Source organism: Dermacentor andersoni, chromosome 4 (assembly GCF_023375885.2).
Source record: "Dermacentor andersoni chromosome 4, qqDerAnde1_hic_scaffold, whole genome shotgun sequence".
In the NCBI taxonomy this organism is placed as follows: Eukaryota; Metazoa; Arthropoda; class Arachnida; order Ixodida; family Ixodidae; genus Dermacentor; species Dermacentor andersoni.
Genome location: NC_092817.1, coordinates 270,504 through 290,535, shown reverse-complemented (window position 1 = coordinate 290,535; position 20,032 = coordinate 270,504). Strand labels below are relative to the sequence as shown.

Below are 20,032 nucleotides of genomic sequence, written 5' to 3'. Positions count from 1 at the left end.
GCTGTTCAGGTTGACTCAAATTATTTTTTTTTACCGCAAATACGATAGAATATTGTTGATATTGTTACGTGAAACTGAAGCCGAATACTATTTACAATTTATTTACAGGTAAGCTCACGGAGGCCAAAATGGCGACGCTATATCAAACCGGCACACACGTCGTCTTCATCTTCCTCAGTGCAACCACACTGTGGCGGCTGTTCTGTAGCATCACCCCCGGCTGTAGAAGCACCGTCCCGGTGCTTAATCTACACATCCGCGGTGAAAGGTGTGTGGTAGGGTTTTAGTCTTGCCACGTGAACGATGTCACTTGCAGCTGACGATGACGCTGAGAGATCGGCGGGGATGATTTCATACGTGACATCGGTCACTTGTCGTACCACATGGTAAGGGCCAGTGTAGCACAACAGGAGCTTTTCGGAAAGGCCCACACGGCGAACGGGTGACCAGAGAAGCACCAGAGAATCCGGAGAAAAGTGCACGTCACGATGGTGGCAATCATAGAGGCATCTCTGATGCTCCTGTAAGGCCTCGAGACGGGAGCGGGCGAGCTGGCGCACGTGGTCAGCGTGTGCGATCGCGTCGCGCGCGTATTCAGTGGCGGAACGTGTGGCCGAGGGCAGCAAACTGTCCAAGGGCAACACGGGTTCTTGGCCATATAGGAGATAGAATGGTGAATAGCCGGCGGTGTCGTGACGCGATGAATTATACGCGAACGTCACATATGGTAAGTGAAGATCCCAGTCGGGGTGGTCAGTCGCAACGTACTTGGAAAGCATGTTGGTGATGGTCCGGTTGAGGCGCTCCGTGAGGCCGTTGGTCTGGGGGTGGTAGGACATGCTGAACTTGTGCTTTGTCGAGCAGGAGCGGAGGATGTCCTCGACGACTGCCGACAGAAAGCTGCGGCCACGGTCAGTGAGTAATTGGCGCGGAGCACTATGCACTAAAATGATGTCATAGAGCAGAAAGTCAGCAACGTCAGTCGCGCAACTTGTCGGGAGGGCTCTGGTGATTGCGTACCGCGTAGCATAATCGGTAGCGACGGCGACCCATCTATTTCCGGAGCCCGAGAGAGGAAATGGTCCAAGAAGGTCTAGACCAACACGGAAAAAGGGTTCAGGTGGGATGTCGATCGGCTGGAGACATCCAGCTGGAGGTGTGGAGAGCTTCTTCCAGCACTGACAGGGCTCACAAGTGGCAACGCAGTGTGAAGTTGCTGGAGGACAGTCGAACGCAGGTGCGATGGAATGACGAGCAGAAGTTCAAGGCTATGTGGATCGAGAGTGCGGTGGTATAATGTCCCCTCCTTAAGGAGAAACATCCGGAGAGAGGCGTCGCCAAGAGTTGACTCCAGACGGTCGATGAGGGCGCGTAATGAAGGATCGCGCTGTTGCTCGTTGCCGATTGGAAGCAACTGGGACACAGAGAAAACGCAAGCGATGGCGTCAGCATCAGCCGGTTTGTCAACAGGGTAGCGGGACAAACAATCGGCATCCTGGTGCAAGCGTCCCGTCTTATACACCACGGAGAAGGTATATTCTTGCAGGCATAACGCCCAGCGAGCGAGTAGTCCCGTGGGGTCCTTGAGCGAGGATTGCCAGCAGAGCGCGTGGTGATCAGTGATGACACAGAAGAGTACGGACGAAATTTCGCAACAGCCCACACAAGAGCGAGGCACTCGCTGCCATGACCACTGGCCATGACCACTGACCACTGGCCATGCCATGACCACTGGCATCAGTTCGAACTTCCGTTGAAGCAGACGGGTCAAAATGGGCCAGAATTGGAGGCGTCGTAAGGAGAGTAGTGAGCTGCGAAAAAGATGCGGCATGGTCAGGTCCCCAAGAAAATAGGGCGTCTTTCTTCAAGAGGTCGGTAAGGGGACGGGCGATGGTCGCATAATCCTTCACAAAGCATCGGAAATAAGAGCACAGCCCTACGAAACTACGAACGTCCTCGGTAGACTTCGGAACAGGAAAATTCATAACGGCGCGAATTTTGTCCGGATCGGGTCGCACGCCTCTGGCGTCTACGAGGTGTCCAAGGACGGCGATTTGGCGGCGAGCGAAATGCCATTTTGACGAGTTCAACTGAAGACCGGCGCAGAGGAACATGTCAAGAATCGCTGAAAGACGGTCTAGATGCATGTCGAATGTGGGCGAATAAACGATGACGTCGTCCAGATAGCACAAACAGGTGGACCACTTGAACCCCTGAAGCAAAGAGTCCATCATTCGTTCGAAGGTGGCGGGCGCATTAGAGAGACCGAAAGGCATCACCTTGAACTGATAAAGGCCGTCAGGGGTAACAAATGCAGTCTTCTCTCGGTCCATGTCATCGACGGATATCTGCCAGTAGCCGGACCGTAAGTCGATAGAAGAAAAATAGGTGGCACTGTACCGGCAGTCTAGAGCGTCATCAATACGTGGCAAAGGGTACACGTCCTTTTTGTGATTTCGTTCAGGTGGCGAATCTACACAAAAGCGCCACGTTCCATCCTTCTTTTTGACAAGTATGACGGGAGATGCCCAGGGACTACAGGAAGGCTCGATAAGGCCCTTTGCAAGCATCTTTGTGACTTCCTGTTGGATAGCAGCTCGTTCTTGACACAAAAACACGGTATGGACGTCGGTGAATAGGGTTCGCATCGCCAGTATTTATGCGATGGGTCACGATGGACGTTTGACCTAAGGGTCTATTGTCAAAGTCAAAAATGTCGCGATAGCCTTCAAGAACGCGTCAAAGAGCTTCAGCTTGAGCAGGTGTAATGTCAGAGGAGACCATCTTCTTAATGTCGACGTCAGTACCGTGCGATGACATCACGGTATGGGCTGAGCTGTAACGATCTTCCACTGTGAATGGCTCGACCTCATCATCCTGCAAAGCGCGAATTATAGCCAAGGAGATCCCCTGAGGCAGAACTTGCCCGGTTAGCACGAAATTGACAAGTGGAAGGCAGGTGCGGTTGCCAGTAATTGTCAGCACAGTGTGCGGCAGGGTAACACCATGTGTAAGCATAACGGCCGGAATTGGTGCGGCCACGTAATTGCTGTCAGGTACAGCTGGAGAGGACAACAAGTCGACGTGTGTCACAGAGTGAGGTGGTAGGCGAATAAAATCTGTGCAGCTCAGATGGCTCAGAAGGCGGGTCCACAGAGTCGGCAAGGAGATGCAAGTCAAGGCGAAGTGAGCCGCCCGAACAGTCAATGAGGGCAGAATGATGGGCAAGAAAATCCAGACCGAGAATGAGTTCGTGAGGGCAATGCTCGATGACGGTGAAGAGAACGACGGTGTGTCTCTCAGCAGTGGTGAGTCGGGCAGAACACATGCCAACAATAGCGACAGTCCCTCCATCGGCGACTTGTACAACTCGGTTCGGGGCACGTGTCAGAACTTTCTTGAGCCGACGGCGAAGAGCAGCACTCATAATGGACACATGCGCCCCGGTGTCAATCAACGCACACACAGGAACATTGTCGACGAGAACGGCCAAAAGATTCTTGTTTGTGGGTAAGGTGAAGCGAGGATTTCGTGCCAATGTCGTCAATGCAGCTTCACCTCCAGAAGCTTCACTGTCTAGTTTTCCGGTCGGGGGTGTGGCGAGTAGGTCGGAGAAGGAGCACAGCGTGACGGGGGCGAGCGAGATTGGCGGCGGGAGGGAGAAGGCAAGCGGGAGTAGCGGGGTCGTGTCAAAGGTGTCGCATTGTCAGATGATGGAGCGGGCATAGAAGGGGCGAAGGAAAAGGATGTGCTAGAGGGGCAAGGGGGGTTCTCAGGATAATAGCGCATCGAAGAAGTCCAGCGGCTGCGGCAGTGGCGAGCGACATGTCCAATGCGTCGGCAGTTAAAACAAATCGGCTTGTCGTCCACGGTTCGCCATTCGGAGGGGTTGCGCTGTCCATAAGAGGAGTAAGGAGAGCACGGTAGGGATGTGCATGGAGACAAAGGTTCCGAGCGTACGGAACAAAGGGATTGCACGCCGACGTTGGACAACTCTTGACGGATGACTGCCTGGATCAAGGAGATTGTCACCGGAGAATGATCAGGTAACGGGAATGAAGGGGCCGCCGGTTGTGCCGCTTCGACCTCACGACGAATGATACAGGTCAAGTTGTCACATCGCGATGGCTGGTGCAAGAGGTCGTCACAGGATGACGTAGCAGCTGTGTTAAGTAGCAGCTGTGTTGGGTAGCAGCTGTGCTGGGATACCCGGCGGCTTTTAGCATGCTCGAGACGGCGGCACTCCTTGAGGATGGTATCGATGCTGGTGACGTTCGTAAACACCAGTAAATTAAAGGCGTCGTCAGCAATGCTTTTGAGGACGTGATTAACCTTATCGTCCTCAGTCATGTTCAGGTCAGCCTTGGCACAAAGGGCCAACACGTCGAGAATGTACGACACGTAGGACTCGGTCGACGTCTGTACACGTGTGGCAAGGGCTTTCTTGGCGTTGACTTGTCGACCAAATGGATTGCCAAAAAGGTCGCGTAGCTTGTCTTTGAAGAGATCCCAGCTCGAGATCTCCTCTTCGTGAGTCTGGAACCACGCCAATGGAGCTCCGTCGAGGTAGAAAAGTACGTTGGCAAGCATAATAGTCGGATCCCACCTGTGACTGGTGCTGACACTTTCATATAAGCGGAGCCAGTCGTCAACATCAGGACTGCCGACTCCGTTGAAAACACCTGGATCCCGAGGTGGGGAAACGGCGACGTAGGTCGGGGCTGCAGGCGGAGACGCTTGCGTAGATGAAGTGTCGCCAGCAGGAGCCGAAGTTGCATTGTCGCCGTTGCGACCGCTGTGAAGCTCCATGATGGGTACGGGGAACGTCCACCTCCACCAAATTAATGTTACGTGAAACTGAAGCCGAATACGTTGTCTTCGTCCTCCTCAGTGCAGCCACACTGTGGCGGCTGTTTCGTAGCAATATTGTTGCGGTGGGTAAAGAGAACAAGGTCGTCGACGGTGAAGAGGACGAAGTGGCAAGAGCCTCTCGGGATTCTTGGCAGCTGTGTATATACTATCAGGGTGTCTACCAACTGGGAAAGCCGGGAAAACCGGGAATTCTCAGGGAACTTGAGTAGTCTGGAAAAACTCAGGGAATTTGTGCCTCTATCAGGGAAGATTAGCTGTAATTTTATTGAAAGGGTCGAAAGTCGTGGTAATGCTGGCTCGAGCAACAGACACGAATCATAATGAATCGTCTTTGACATCCTGTCGTCGGCTGGAGGAGTTGCCAGTGTACAGTCAACGACTGACTTTCCGGGTTCCCGATAATTTGGACGGCTTCGCGGCACCACCACGTACCCCATAGAGTCAATGTATCAGAGCGTCTGAAATTTCGGACACAAAAACCCTTCTCCGTCCGATTTTCCAGGCGTTTTGCCCTGACCGCAGGTCCGAAACGGCATTAATCAAAGCCACCACTGCTGCCATTTTGATTACCTCGCCGCCTGAAACCGGCGCTCTCGCACGCAGATCCGCTGGCAGCCGTCTATACCCACTGCTGCGGCAACGCTAGGCCTTGCTGCTTCGACGTTCGCTATGAAGCTTCTTGCCGTTGGGTGCTGTGTTTTTTATTGAAAAAAATTCGCTGCTATCAGCAATGGCACGGACTCGATCTTTGCGGTCCTCGCGATTGGCTTAGAAGCTTGAAAAGCACGGTGCGTTGCATAATGCCGGTTCCTGAAAGTCAGCTTCGCCTCCATACAGAAATGTTACTTGGTGAAGCATACGCAAAAGTATTGCAGTTAAGCGTAACAAGCGTGGGAAGGGGCTATTGCCTCGGACACAGCATGTATTCCTTGATTATACACGCGTGCACCCCGTATTTCCTGTCACAGTACGAGCATCGATATGCCTAATACGTGTACCGACAGGCCTTCAGAGCGTTTTCGAATGTGCCTGTGGCCGTTCGAGCCCTTATGGGCAGTAAATGACATGCATTTATTTTTTTCCAACTGGCCGATTTTTCGGACGTTTTCACGGCCCCTAAGGAGTTCGAAAACTAGGACGTTGACTGTGCAACTGACCAAGAAGATGCTTCAAATGGTCCGTGGGGCGAACGAGTGACGGAAGGAGTACAATAACAGAAAGGAGCTACGCATTCAGGAATTAACGGGAAAGGAAGCGTGGTGCCGCTGTTTTGAAGGAGCTTGAGCTCAAAAAACAAAGTGTAGGCTGATGCCGAGATGCAAGTGTCCCTCATCTAAACAAAAATAAACTCTTTGAAGCAGACTGTGAAACATGTCAATGAGGCGTCGTGCGCGGGCTGAGAGTATGTCAGGACGGTTGAGATTGACTTACGAGCTGTTGAGAGAGAATCTCAATTGTGACAAAGTTCGGGCCTCATACCACTGAGCTTGCTATCAGTTGATAGAAATAGCTTATTCGAAAATATTTGCTTTTGTAAGCATTTCCTTTTTTATTCGTATTTGAGAATGTTCGACTCAATTTGCAATTTTTTTCGAAGACATTTTATTTGCTGTGCATTTTACTAACCCCTCCCTTTTATTCTCTTCTTGAATAACATGAACACTACTCCTTAGTATTCAAATTGGAATAAGTCGTTTTTTTTTTATATATTGTAAGCATTTATGCGGACTTCATCTTCATCTGTACAAAGTCATCATCAATCACCGGCTCGTGTTCGTTTTGCATCGGCGCCATTTTTCCTTATTGGAATAAAGCGTCATCTCGACCATGGTATTTCAAGTGGTGGAGGCGCTTTAAGATCCCTTCGACCTCAATCCACTTCAAGATCTCTCCTGGAGCTACGTTCGGGACGCCGCTTACGCCAAGAGGCCGCCATGTCGCAAGACCAAACCGCAGCGTCCACCATCTCGGTTCAAGTGCCAGCCACCCCCAATCCCAGCCCTGCCAACAACCGGTATCGCGATCCTGAAATCTTCTCTGGCTTGCCTGGTGAGGACGTTGAAGACTGGCTCGACAACTACGATCGTGTCAGCGAATACAACTGGAACGAGACATCGAGGTTGAACAACGTGCCATTTTACGTCTCTCAAGTAGCCAAGACATGGTTCCTGAATCATGAGAGAGACTTCCGTGACTGGTCGTCTTTCAGGGAGCAGCTACGGCGGATTTTCAGCACACCCACGGTTCGTTGGGAAGTTGCGAAAAAGAGGCTGTCTGAGCGCGTCCAGCATTATGGCGAGTCGTATACCTCGTACATTGAGGACATCCTCGCGCTTTGCCGCCATGTCGACAGTGCCATGCCAGAACCTGATCGCGTGCGACACCTTCTTAAGGGTATCGGATCTACTACCTTCAACGCACTTGCCGCTCAAAACCCTTCGACGGTGTCGGACGTCGTCTCTGTCTGTCAGCGCCTCGACGCCCCTGCAATCAATCCGCTTGCAACCAGACTTTTCCGACAACCCCCTGGCAAACAGTATTGAGCTCCAGTCTGTCATTCGAGCCATAATTCGTGAGGAATTGCAAGCGCATGGCTCACCCCCTTGCAGCAGCGCTCACGTCCAACCTGCTTCTACTGACCTGCGCGGTATTATTAAGGAGGAATTGGCCTCCCTGCATAACGCCCAGCATACCAACGCTTCTCCCTGCCCGCAACCGGCTTCTTACGCCCAGATTGCTGCAATGCCAGCCGCACCGTCTCCAATCACACTACCTGCGCCTGTTCACGATCACCTGGCACCTTTAGTCACCCGAGCTCCGAACCCACCTTACTACTCTGCCTGGCGTTCGTCGAGGCCTATCTGCTACTACTGCGGCTTTCGAGGACATATCTCCCGGTTTTGCCGACGCCGCCAGCAAGACGAACGTCGTGGTTACGCGGCCTTTGAACGCGATGAGCCACCTCCTCGCGATTACCGCACTTATGACGATAATCCTCCCGTTCGCCTATCTCCATCTCCGACCGACTTCTCCAACACCGCACTCAACACACGTGCCTCGAGACGCCGCTCCCCATCGCCGCTCCGACGTTCTGTTTCGCCACTTCGACCTGTCTCCCAACATGGAGTTCAGCGACCGGAAAACTAACCAGTGCAGTTTTTGGAGGGAAAACTGCATCACCGCGAAGTGCTCCAAGTCCTCCTGAACGTCCTTCGAACATGTTATTGGTGTCTGTGGAGGGTGTGCCTTTGTTAGCTCTGATTGACACGGGAGCTACTATATCTGTTATGCGTGCGGACCTGTGCTCTCGTCTGCGGAAAGTGGAGACGCCTTATATTGGATCATCCCTAATTGGGGCTAATGGAGCAATCATTCGACCATCAGCCCAATGTACAGCATGCGTCTTCATTGATGGTATGTGTCATCACATTAAGTTCGCGATTTTATTCCCGTGCGCTCATGAACTAATTTTAGGTTGGGACTTTCTCTCGTCAGCGTCCACTTTAATCTCTTGCCGTCAACATGTAGTCGATATGACCGAGCGGGAGTGCTATATGATTGCAGCGGGAGTGCCGATGAGCCACGACTGCGTTTTCTCACTGTTGCCGATTCTGTACTGCCTCCCGGCCACGAGCAAGTTATAAGTCTCTCTTCTACGGACATCACCAATGGCGACGTGTTCATCATTCCTTACGGTCGCTGTCTTGCCTGTGGGATTGTCTTCGCTTCCTGCCTGGTGCAGTTCAAAGAAAGCTCTGCGTTAATCATCGCTTTAAACGCGACCACTGAGACAATCCTCCTACCTCAAGGCTCCGGAGTGACCTATTATGTGGATACCCAACCAGTCTCCCTGCTTCCTCTTGCCGCCTCGCAAGCTCTTCCTCAACTGGACAAATCTGCTTCATCTGCCCTTGCTTCCGTGATAAGTCCTGACCTTACTGCTGCTCAACATGAAGCGTTGCTAAAATTGCTTACGGAGCACCAGGCCTCCTTTGACATGGATACTTCGTCACTCGGACAGACTTCCGTTGCCTTCCATCGTATCGACACCGATGGCCAGACTATTGTACGTCGTCCCTACCGAGTCTCTTTGGCCGAACGCAAAATCATCGAGGAGAACGTCGCCGATATGCTGAAAAGAAACGTCATACGTCCCTCCGCCAGTGCTTGGTCATCACCCGTCGTTTTAGTGCAGAAAAAGGATGGATCGGTACGATTTTGTGTTGACTACCATGCGCTAAACAAGATCACCCGTAAGGATGTATATCCGATGCCCCGTATCGATGACGCCCTTGATTCGTTGCAAGGCGCGCAATATTTTTCCAGCCTTGATCTTCGCTCCGGATATTGGCAAATTCCAATGCACGAAGCGGACAAAGAAAAGACCGCCTTTTCTACTCCGGATGGTCTTTATTATGAGTTTAATGTAATGCCTTTCGGTCTATGCAATGCTCCCGCCACATTTGAAAGAATGATCGACACGGTTCTTCGCGGCCTCAAGTGGAAAACTTGTCTATGTTACCTCGACAACATCGTCGTGTTTTCCTCGACTTTCACTGACCATCTGCAACGCTTAGATGAAGTGCTCACATGCCTTTCTAATGCCTTGAAATATCACGGTCGAGACGACGCTTTATTCCAATAAGGAAAAATGGCGCCGATGCAAAACGAACACGAGCCAGTGATTGATGATGACTTTGTACAGGTGAAGATGAAGTCCGCATAAATGCTTACACTAATTTCCCCCGTGGACGGAAGCGGCCAGCCTGGCCGCACATTAGACAGTGGAACGGAGATGAAAGGGCTTCAGGTGAGAAACGTGCACGATCTCTGTTCCGCAGCAGCGTCGGTCGGTTGGGGCCTCAACAGGTGTAACGCGATAGTTCACCGGCGAGGTCTGCTCTATGACTTTGTAGGGGCCAAGATATCGAGACTCAAGCTTCTCACATAAACCGGGTGTTCGTGCAGGGGTCCATAGGAGCACATCGTCACCAGGGCGGTAGGAAACGACGCGATGAGAGGCATCGTACCGATGTTTGCGATCGTCTTGGCTGGCTGCAGTGTTCATACGGGCGCGACGACGACATTGGGCAAGACGAGACACAAACTGATCGCAAATGAATGGTGAAGCGTTGACGGGGCCAGAGAATAAAGAAACGTCGAGTGATGAGGTTGGGTGGCGGCCGTATACTAAGAAAAACGGAGAGTATCCGGTGGTCCGTTGAACAGACGTGTTGTACGCAAATGTTACAAATGGGAGAATCGCATCCCAGTTACGATGATCAGGTTGAATATACATGGATAGCATGTCACACAGCGTGCGATGAAATCGCTCGCTCAAAAGAATGTGAGGCGCCCCGTGACGTAAGTAGACAGCCTGCAAGAAGAAGGCCGCTACTTCTGAGGCAGCTCCTGAGCGTATTGAGGCTGTTTCAGCGTACCGGGTCAAATGGTCAACAGCAGTGACGATCCATCGGTTGCCGTCTGGAGTAGGTGGGAGTGGCCCGAAAAGGTCAATGCCGACGACAGAGAAGGGTTGTGCTGGACAAGGAAGTGGTTGTAGGGTCCCGACCGGAGCAGTAGTAGGTCGCTTACAGTGTTGGCAAAGCGTGCACGAGGCAACATATCTAGCTATGCTCATGGAAAGGCCTGGCCAATAGAATCGGCTGCGTATGCGCTCATGTGTTTTGTGGTAACCCAAGTGGCCTGACGTAGGGTCATCGTGTGAGGCCTGCAGAACTGCAGCGCGGTAGAACGGGAACCTATCGATGGCCTTCCGGGTGAAAAATGTACCGGTAGAGCATGTCGTCTTCAAACTTGAACAGTTTGAACTGTTTCCGTAGCCTGGCATTGGGTGGAGATGAAACACCGCTAAGGCGATCGATGATACCATGGCAATAGGAATCGGCGCGCTGGTGAGTGGAAAGCACTGAAAGGCAGTTTGATGAAGTCAAGGAAGAAATCGGTGTAATAGACGAAGCGTCCTCCGTGCGGCCAATTTGACAAGGTGATGTGATGTGCTCCTATGATGGTGGTAATGGGCATCGTGAAAGAGCATCGGCATCTTGGTGCTTCCGTCCGGACTTATATATGACATTGAAATCATATGCTTGTAAGGCGCCCAGACAAGTTTGGCACCCGGACAAACTTGTCCAAGGCGCCCGGACAAACTTGACAAGGCGCCCGGACAAGTTTTTGATCGTCGACAACCAACATAGGGCATGGTGGTCGGTCACAACCGTGAAATGTCTACCGTGGAGATATGGACGAAATTTCTGAATGGACCAGACAACAGCCAAACACTCTTGTTCGGTTATCGAGTACTTCTTTTCCGCGGAAGTGAAAGTGCGGCTTGCATATGCAACAACCTTTTCGCAAAATTCGTGGTCGCGCTGCAGCAGTACGGCACCAATTCCATGACCGCTGGCGTCAGTATGAACTAATGTGGGCGCCTTGTCATCAAAATGACAAAGAACAGGTGGGGATGTTAGTGCGCGCTTGAGTTCTTGGAACGCGGCTTCACACTGATTGTTCCAATCGAAGGAACTGGAACTAGCAAGGAGCTTGTGAAGGGGCGAGGCAATGCTGGCAAAGTTCCGGATAAAACGTCGAAAGTATGAGGCGAGTCCAATGAAGCTGCGCAGTTCTTTTGCACGAAGTGGGCGTGGAAAGTTGAGCACCGCGGAAATTTTATCCGGATTGGGCTGGATGCCGTCTTTGCTAACTAGATGACCCAGGACTTTAATCGTTGTGCTAGCGAAATGGCACTTCCTCGTGTTTAGTTGAAGTCCGGCATTAGAATATATATGCTTACTAGAGAGTGACCGCATCGGGTGATATGGTTTCAGCTCGTCTTGACATAAAACAGTTCTGCATCACTCAGGAGATTTTGCAAAGGCACTCAGGGAAAACCTAGTACGCGTCTTCGCCACGGAGCTCCGCAGCGGACGTCTCACCCAGCCTGGGACCATGCAGTGTTTCCTGCCTCGCCTCAACAGACATCTTGGAACAACACTGCTGAGATGATATCACTGATCCAGTCCGTGGTTCGTCAGGAAATCGCTAATATGGGTCTTCCAAGCGCCTGCTCCTTGAGTCGCCCTGACACCCGCCCTGCTCCTATGCCTTGGTCCTATCACAGTCCACTTCACAGTGTCCATTATCCCTCCATTACCAGGAATCCCTCGGACTGGTGTACACCTGACGACAGGCAGATCTGTTTCTGCTGCGGCTGAATCGGTCACGTTTCCCATCACTGCTGGAGCCATTGGCTGTCCCCCCCTCGAAACACCTTCCGGAATTCAAGTTCGCCCCGAAGTTCTTCCCCCCCCCGTCGCTTCTACGACACTTCCGACGCCACTACCTCGACTCGCCACTATGCTCACTCGCCCTCGCTCAATGTCGCCAGCCACGTCCGCCCCAGCTTCACCGCTCGCCGTCGCCGACCTATCCAGGACCGTCCCAGCAGGAAAACTAGGCAATTCAGCAGCTCGAGGTGGTGCTGTAATGTCGGATTTGCCCCAAAATCCTCCTTTGACGCTGCTTACAAGACATAACCTTCTTGACATCCAAGTTGATGGCACACCCGTCACAGCCCTTATAGATACCGGCGCACACATATCGATTATGACCAGCTGCCTACGCCGCCATTTAAAGAAAATTGTTATGCCTGCCGTTACTCGGTTCTTACGAATTGCCGACGATAGCCCGGTGACCGTGGTCGGAATGTGTACTGCCCGTATGAGCATTTCCGGCCGCCATACTGTCATTCTTTTCACTGTGCTTGACCAATGCCCCCATGACCTCATCCTAGGCCTAGACTTCCTTTCCGCCCATTCAGCGCTCATCGATTGTTCTTCAAGTACTGTGCGTTTTGACCTACCTTGTGGGAGATACGGGGTTCTCCTCCGTACTCTTGGGACAAAGGAACGACAACACAGTAGTGCAAACAGTCACAAGGGCATTTATTGCACCTTTCATGGATCAATGCCTGCTAGCCGAGTTCATATCCCCAAAACATGCCGATGGGCGCGCGACAAATCTAGAAGTCCGACTTACCGCGACCGCATTGCGAGCGAATATGTTCGCCCCATGCTGGATCCCAACGCCTGGTCGTTCGCGTGTACAGTCACGCCAACGGTGTCCAAGGCGGCCACGCGAGACGGTCTCGCAGAAGCATGGTCGGCGCGGCACGTCCGTCGCGCTCGCTTCCCGAACCCAAAGAGACCAGGCGCCTTCCCTTTCGGCGCCCAAGTAACCCCGCAGCAGCGCGACAGTCGCGCCATCTCTCACACCGCGCTTGTACCACTCCAACCGCCAGGCCACGCGAGCCGTGCGGGAAAACAGCATATCAGGGGATGCGCTATGCGGGAAAAACATCAGGGGACGCGCGAGAGTCGCGCATCCCCACATCCCCCCAACCTTAAATCACTTCTTATTCCGGCGAAACATGTCACACGGTCTAACATTAACCCGTGCTTCGCGAACAAGGTGGTACATGCAACAGTGGCCGCGCCGGGGAAATGTCCACACGCTGTCCGTAACATGCGAGCCGACTGTCCTTGGGGTACACCGCGGGCATCCGCCGGTCACAGCAGCAGCCTTGCAGACTCGACGGCATCGTTCCAGGCCAGGACTCCGGAAACGACGACGCAGTAGTCGGTACGAGCAAGTGTCGCTCGCGCCGACGCGCCCTGCTGGCAAGAGCCGCCGTAGCTGTCGGTGACCGCTGGCTCCTTTGTCCGCCGCCGAGGGTTGTGAGCTGGATGCAGGAGGCCGCCGAAGTCGCTGCGCCGAACTGGCCACAGCATCACCATCGCCCGGGGTGACTCGATCGTAGTCCGGGGCAGCAGCGCAGACGATGTGCAGGTGACAGCAAGCCAGGGGTGACTCCAATCACGCTGCGTAAACTCAACACACTCGGCAAACACTACAGTAGTGCAAGGGAGAGGAATTCTGCATGCGCATCGCCCACGTGGTACGATGTTCAACTCAGCTAGCAAACGATCGGGCAGCTACTCAGATGCTAAGTTCACGTGAACGAAGCTCGCTTCCTTGAGCCGAACGAGTAATTTCAATTCGTGCGAGGCTAAATAGAATGAGGTAAGCAAATTGCAATGCCTCAACGCCACGGTCCACCAGGTTGTGTCCCTCCACGTGCGACAGGCAGCTTCGTAAAGCCTTAGGCCTAAATCGTCGCTACCCTGACAACAACCGGCATCCAAAAACAACACCCAAAATGGGCGCAAAACAGGCAGCCGTGAGGAGACGTTAGCTCTGTGAGGTGGTCCTACTCCGCTCGGTGCACACAGCATCCGAGTTGACGGCGCCCACCGTCCCAGACGGTGTCGGAGCGCCCGGTGCCAGGCCGCAATACCAGTCAGCCCGTCGTGGCACCCGTGGCCTGCGGCCACCCGGCTCCCAGAGCCGCGACTTCATCCGAGATAGAAGAAGCTATTTACATAAGAAATTCGGACCACCCACGAGGCTTCCGTACTCACTCGCTTCAGGCTTGCCACTGCTCCGCGGGCGCTCAGCCTCGCTCTCCCAGGATGCAGACCACGTGGCTCTCGTACTGACGAATGTCATTAAAAAAAACACTTGCGAAAAGGCTTAGCATGTTGACAAGTCCAAACACACTACAGCCACCGTCGCCTCTCTCAAGAAAGCACGCCGCCGACGCTAGCGATCAAAATCCACGCTAGGCCTACGCTTCGGTTCAAACAAAGCTCTCGAACGAAGCAAAACTGTTTAACTCTATCGTCCGATGCCCCAAGAGGTCCACGTTGGGCAGCCAGATGTGGGAGATACGGGGTTCTCCTCCGTACTCTTGGGACAAAGGAACGACAACACAGTAGTGCAAACAGTCACAAGGGCATTTATTGCACCTTTCATGGATCAATGCCTGCTAGCCGAGTTCATATCCCCAAAACATGCCGATGGGCGCGCGACAAATCTAGAAGTCCGACTTACCGCGACCGCATTGCGAGCGAATATGTTCGCCCCATGCTGGATCCCAACGCCTGGTCGTTCGCGTGTACAGTCACGCCAACGGTGTCCAAGGCGGCCACGCGAGACGGTCTCGCAGAAGCATGGTCGGCGCGGCACGTTCGTCGCGCTCGCTTCCCGAACCCAAAGAGACCAAGCGCCTTCCCTTTCGGCGCCCAAGTAACCCCGCAGCAGCGTGACAGTCGCGCCATCTCTCGCACCGCGCTTGTACCACTCCGACCGCCAGGCACACGCGAGCCGTGCGGGAAAACAGCATATCAGGGGATGCGCTATGCGGGAAAAACATCAGGGGACGCGCGAGAGTCGCGCATCCCCACAACCTCTACTGAATGTTCCTCCAACACCACACGAAATTTGCCTAAGACCGACTGATTTTGTTCACGTTCCACCGCAGGTCTTGACATACATCAAAATGTTGCCTTCCACGCCAGTTCTCGATGGTGATTACATCTCCACTCCCATAACTGCCATCAGCGTTACTGTCCCACATACAATACTGAGGGTCACAGACAATCGCACGTACCTCCCTGTAGGGAATTTGAGGCTCGCTAAGCAGATTCTGCCTAAAGATATCACCCTGGCTACAATCACTGCTTTAGAAGTTAGTTGCGTTGAAACTTTCGCCGTCAACGTTTCCTGTGAGCCTTTCCGGTCTGCCAAATGTACTGACAACGACATTAAGAAAATGATCGCCCCGAATCTCACACCTGCGGAGACTGAACAGCTCTGCAGTCTCTTGCTTTCCTACAAGGATATATCCGACCTGAACAACCGACCCTTAGGCCAGACGTCACTTGTCAAACATTGTATACATACAGGAGATAATCCCCCCATCCATCGGCGACCCTACCGAGTTTCAGCTTCAGAGCGGCACGTCATTAAAACGGAAGTAGACAAGATGCTAGCGAAAGACATCATTGAACCATCGTCGAGTCCCTGGGCATCTCCTATCGTGCTTGTCAAAAAGAAGGATGGCTCATGGAGATTCTGCGTTAATTACCGCCACCTAAACTGCATCATGAAGAAGGACGTCTGCCCACTACCTCATATCGATGAAGCCCTCGATTGCCTATACAGGGCACAGTATTTTTCGTCCATCGACCTATGGTCCGGATATTGGCAAATCGCTGTCGATGATCTAGATCGTGAAAAGACTGCCTTTATAACGTCTGAGGGTCTTTACCACTTCAATGTAATGCCTTTTGGGCTATGCAACGCTCCGGCTACCTTTGAGCGTATGATGGACTCATTACTCCAAGGATTCAAGTGGTCGACTTGGCTCTGCTACCTAGATGATGTTATTGTGTTCTCGCCCTCATTCAGCACACACATTGAGCGCCTTTCAGCTGTACTTGCCGTTTTTCGCAAGGCCGGTCTACAGCTCAACTCCGAAAAATGTAACTTCGGCCATCGTGAGATTACTGTTTTTGGACATGTCGTCAATGTGACTGGCATCTGACCGGACCCCGAGAAAATTCACGCAGTGAGAGTTTCCAGTTTCTTGTTCCACGGTCCACAAAAGATGTCCGAAGTTTCGTGGGCCTCTGCTCTTACTTCTGGCACTTTGTTAAAGATTTTGCCACCATAGCACCCCCTCTCACAGATCTCCTGAAGAAAAGTGGGCCGTTTTCATGCGGATCCTCTCAGGCCACCGCCTTTTCACTCCTTACCACCATGCTCACCACCCAACCGATTCTAGGACACTTCGCTACTTCACCCCTACAGAGGCGCGCACCAATGCCAGTAGCCACGGAATCAGCGCCGTCTTGGCACAAGTTCAACACGGCCATGAACGTGTCATTGGGTATGCTAGCTGTCTTTTGTCACCTGCGGAGCGGAACTACTCTATTACCGAGTGCGAATGTTTGGCTGTTGTGTTGGCAGTGGTGAAATTTCGCCCCTATTTATATGACAGGCCCTTTTCTATTGTAACGGACCACCACGCCTTCTGTTGGCTTCCGTCCTTAAAAGATCCCACAGAGAGGCTTGGACGATGGGCTTTGCGGCTACAAGAGTATTCCTATTCGGCGGTGTATAGGTATGGTCGCCTACACAAGGACGCCGACTGCCATTGTTCTGATTCGAAGGACTTCAAGAAAGGGTCACATTTTAGTGGGGGGGGGGGAGAAAGACGAACAAGAGAATGTGACCGGCAAGTGACAGGAGGTTTGTCTCTTAGGTTTTCCTACAAGTTTTCTCTACAAATTTGAAGCACTGCTGACAAAGTAGTCACTAGCCACCTGGAAAGAAGGAACTGGCTGAGAAGATGTTTATTGGTGGCTCCTAATGCAAAGGCACAGCAACCGGGAACGGCGATACAGACCGAAGCTCTGTCCAAAAAGACGCCAGCAATCAACAGCGCGAGCCGAGCCAAGCAGCGCGTTGGTGATGTGGCTGTGCCGCATGACGCGTCTTCTTCACAATCTCCCCCCCCGGACAAAAAGAGCCATCCTGGCGCCTTAAGAATCGGGAGGCAGAGGGTCGTGGTAGGGCTTGAGACGCGAGACGTGGACAATATCACGTCCACGCCGACGCAATTCTTCAGGTGGTGACAGTGGCTCAAGGAGAAAATTCACCGGAGATGTTTGCTCCAAGACTCGATAAGGCCCTTCAAATTTTGGGATAAGTTTCGAGGAAAGCCCTGGCGTTTGGAAAGGGACAGACAGCCACACAAGAACGCCTGGAGCGTAGGTGATGTTTGGCAGTGTGTCAGTGCGGTTTTCTTTCTGGCGCTGCTGTTGCTCTGCTTTAAAGGAGCGTGCTAGCTGGCGGCATTCTTCAGCTTGTCGGGCGACGTCGGACACAGATAGACACTCGGAGGCGTCAGCACGGTATGGAAGGAGCATGTCAATGGTATGCGTAGGCTCGCGGCCATACAGGAGGAAGAAAGGTGAAAATCCTGTTGTGGCCTGGATCGCGGTGTTGTACGCGAACGTAATGAATGGAAGGATGCGGTCCCAGTTACCATGATCAGATGCCATGTACATCGAGAGCATATCACCAAGTGTGTGGTTAAATCGCTCTGTGAGCCCGTTAGACTGGGGATGGTATGCCGTGCTTATCTGATGAATAATATGGCATTCCGAAAGCAAACTTTTGACGACTTCGGAGAGGAAGGCACAACCTCGATCGCTGAGGAGTTCTGGAGGTGCACCGTGTCGAAGCATGAAGCGATGTAGGACGAAAGAGGCTACATCTCGCACTGTAGCGATTAGGAAGGCAGCAGTTTCAGCGTAGCGTGTCAAATGGTCAACAGCAACTACAATCCACTGATTGCCATCTGGCGTCATGGGAAGTGGGCCGTATAGGTCAATGCCAACGCGATCGAAGGGTGTGGCAAGGCACGGAAGTGGCTGCAAGGCACCTGACAGGCGTAAAGGTGGCGATTTGCGGCGTTGACAGTCAAGACAGCACCGAACAAACTTTTGTACAAAATTGTACATGCCGCGCCAGTAGTAGCGGTGGCGAATTCGTTCGTACGCCTTTGAAGCCTCCGGCGTGGCCACACTGTGGGTTGTTGTGAAAGAGGCACATATTTGTGACCTTAAGCTGCGGGGAATCTCCAGAAGCCACCGACGGCCTTCAGGATTGTAATTGCGTCGGTGGAGCAGCTGGTCACAAATGGTGAAATGAACTGCTTGGCGTTGGAGGGTTTGGGATACAGGGATGGTCGATGATCCAGATAGTCGAAAGGAGAAGCGATCCACGGGTCACAACATTGTGCGGTGGCAAAGGAGTCCATGGCGAGAGATGACACAGAGTGCGCGGAAGTTGTTCCGCAGGCCGAGTCTGGAGGTAAAGGTGAACGAGACAGGGCTTCTGCATCTGAGTGTGTGCATCCGCTGCAGTAAAAGACGCGAATATCATACTCCTTAATGCGCAGTGCCCAACGGGCTATAGGTGGCCAGTGGGATCTTTCAAGTTGGCGAGCCAACAAAGCGCGTGGTGATCTGTGACCAAATCGAATGGGCGCCCGTACAGGTATGGTCGGAACTTGCCAAGTGCCCATACTAAGGCCAAATCACATTAAATTCATATAAGCTGTCAGGCGTAATGAATGCGGTTTTCTGGCGATCTGCCACAGCCATCGGGACCTGCCAGTACCCTGAACGCAAGTCGAGGGACGAGAAGAATTCTGCTCCCTGAAGACTGTCGAGGGCGTTGTCGATGCGCGGCAAAGGATAGACGTCTTTGTGCGTTACCTTATTTAACCGACGGTAGTCGACGCAAAAGCAAATAGGCCCGTCCTTCTTGCGAACGAGAATGACAGTAGATGCCCAGGGACTGTGCAAAGGTTGAATAACGTCACGGCACGCAGCATATCTTCGACTTGGGTGGTAATGACATGACGCTCTTCGGCAGAGACGCCGTACGGTTGTTGATGTAACGGCTCATGTGAACCGATGTCAATGTAGTGCTGCACTTCCGACGTGCGGCCCAGGTGAGGTTGTGAAACGTCGAATGAACTTCTAAAGTGGTGCAGGAGATCAAGAATTCGGCGCGCTCGGCAGGTGTGAGGGTATCGGCGATGGCACTCGAGAACGCATCCCTGGACGTCTCCTCAAGTGCGGAAATCGAAGATGGTTGGCCGAAGTCGACATCAAAAGAGTCTCCGGGGACGTCAACCAAAGACGAACAGTCGAGGAGTTCCACAAAGCCAAGGCATTCACCAACGAGCAACGTAATAGGCGCACAGAGGGGGTTGTAAAAGTATATATTGCTGCAGCTGCCAGCCATGTCAAGCATTGCGAAGGGTAGTAGGAGAGATTTATGGCTCATGAAGACGTCGGACGGTGTGAAGAGGACCGTTGCATCAAGGATGGCATCGCAAGAGACGGGTACGATGGCGAAGGAGCGAGGTGGAATATCTTTGTCCTCGCGCACAGTGAGTTTAGAAGGGCGGTCACAACTTCGTCCTAGGGTGAGTCACAAGGGAAAAATTCAACTTTGGCGTGTGTGTAGTCGATCACGGCTTTACAACGGGATAAGAAGTCCCATCCGAGGATGACGTCATGCGAACAGGTGGGAAGAACAATACACTCGACGATGTAAACAATGCTGTGAATAAGCGCACGTGAAGGGGACTAAAGGGACTGAGTGAAGGGTACTAAAGAAAGTTGGCGGGCAACTTCCTCGCGCACGAAGTCCTTGA

The 20,032-nt window shown here is 52.6% G+C and overlaps 1 protein-coding gene across 6 annotated transcripts in view; it reads left to right on the top strand.

Moving 5' to 3' along the window:
* The window catches only part of tweek (transmembrane protein KIAA1109 homolog tweek), a 647,796-nt gene that overhangs the window by 607,019 nt on the left and 20,745 nt on the right, over positions 1–20,032 (top strand). The window contains exon 59 of one of the 6 annotated variants that reach the window (XM_055073300.1): positions 109–268. The exons of the other annotated variants lie outside the window; for them this stretch is intronic. Coding sequence (XP_054929275.1) covers positions 109–268 — 160 coding nt within the window. The remainder of the gene's footprint in view (positions 1–108; positions 269–20,032) is intronic. 6 annotated transcript variants of the gene reach the window in all.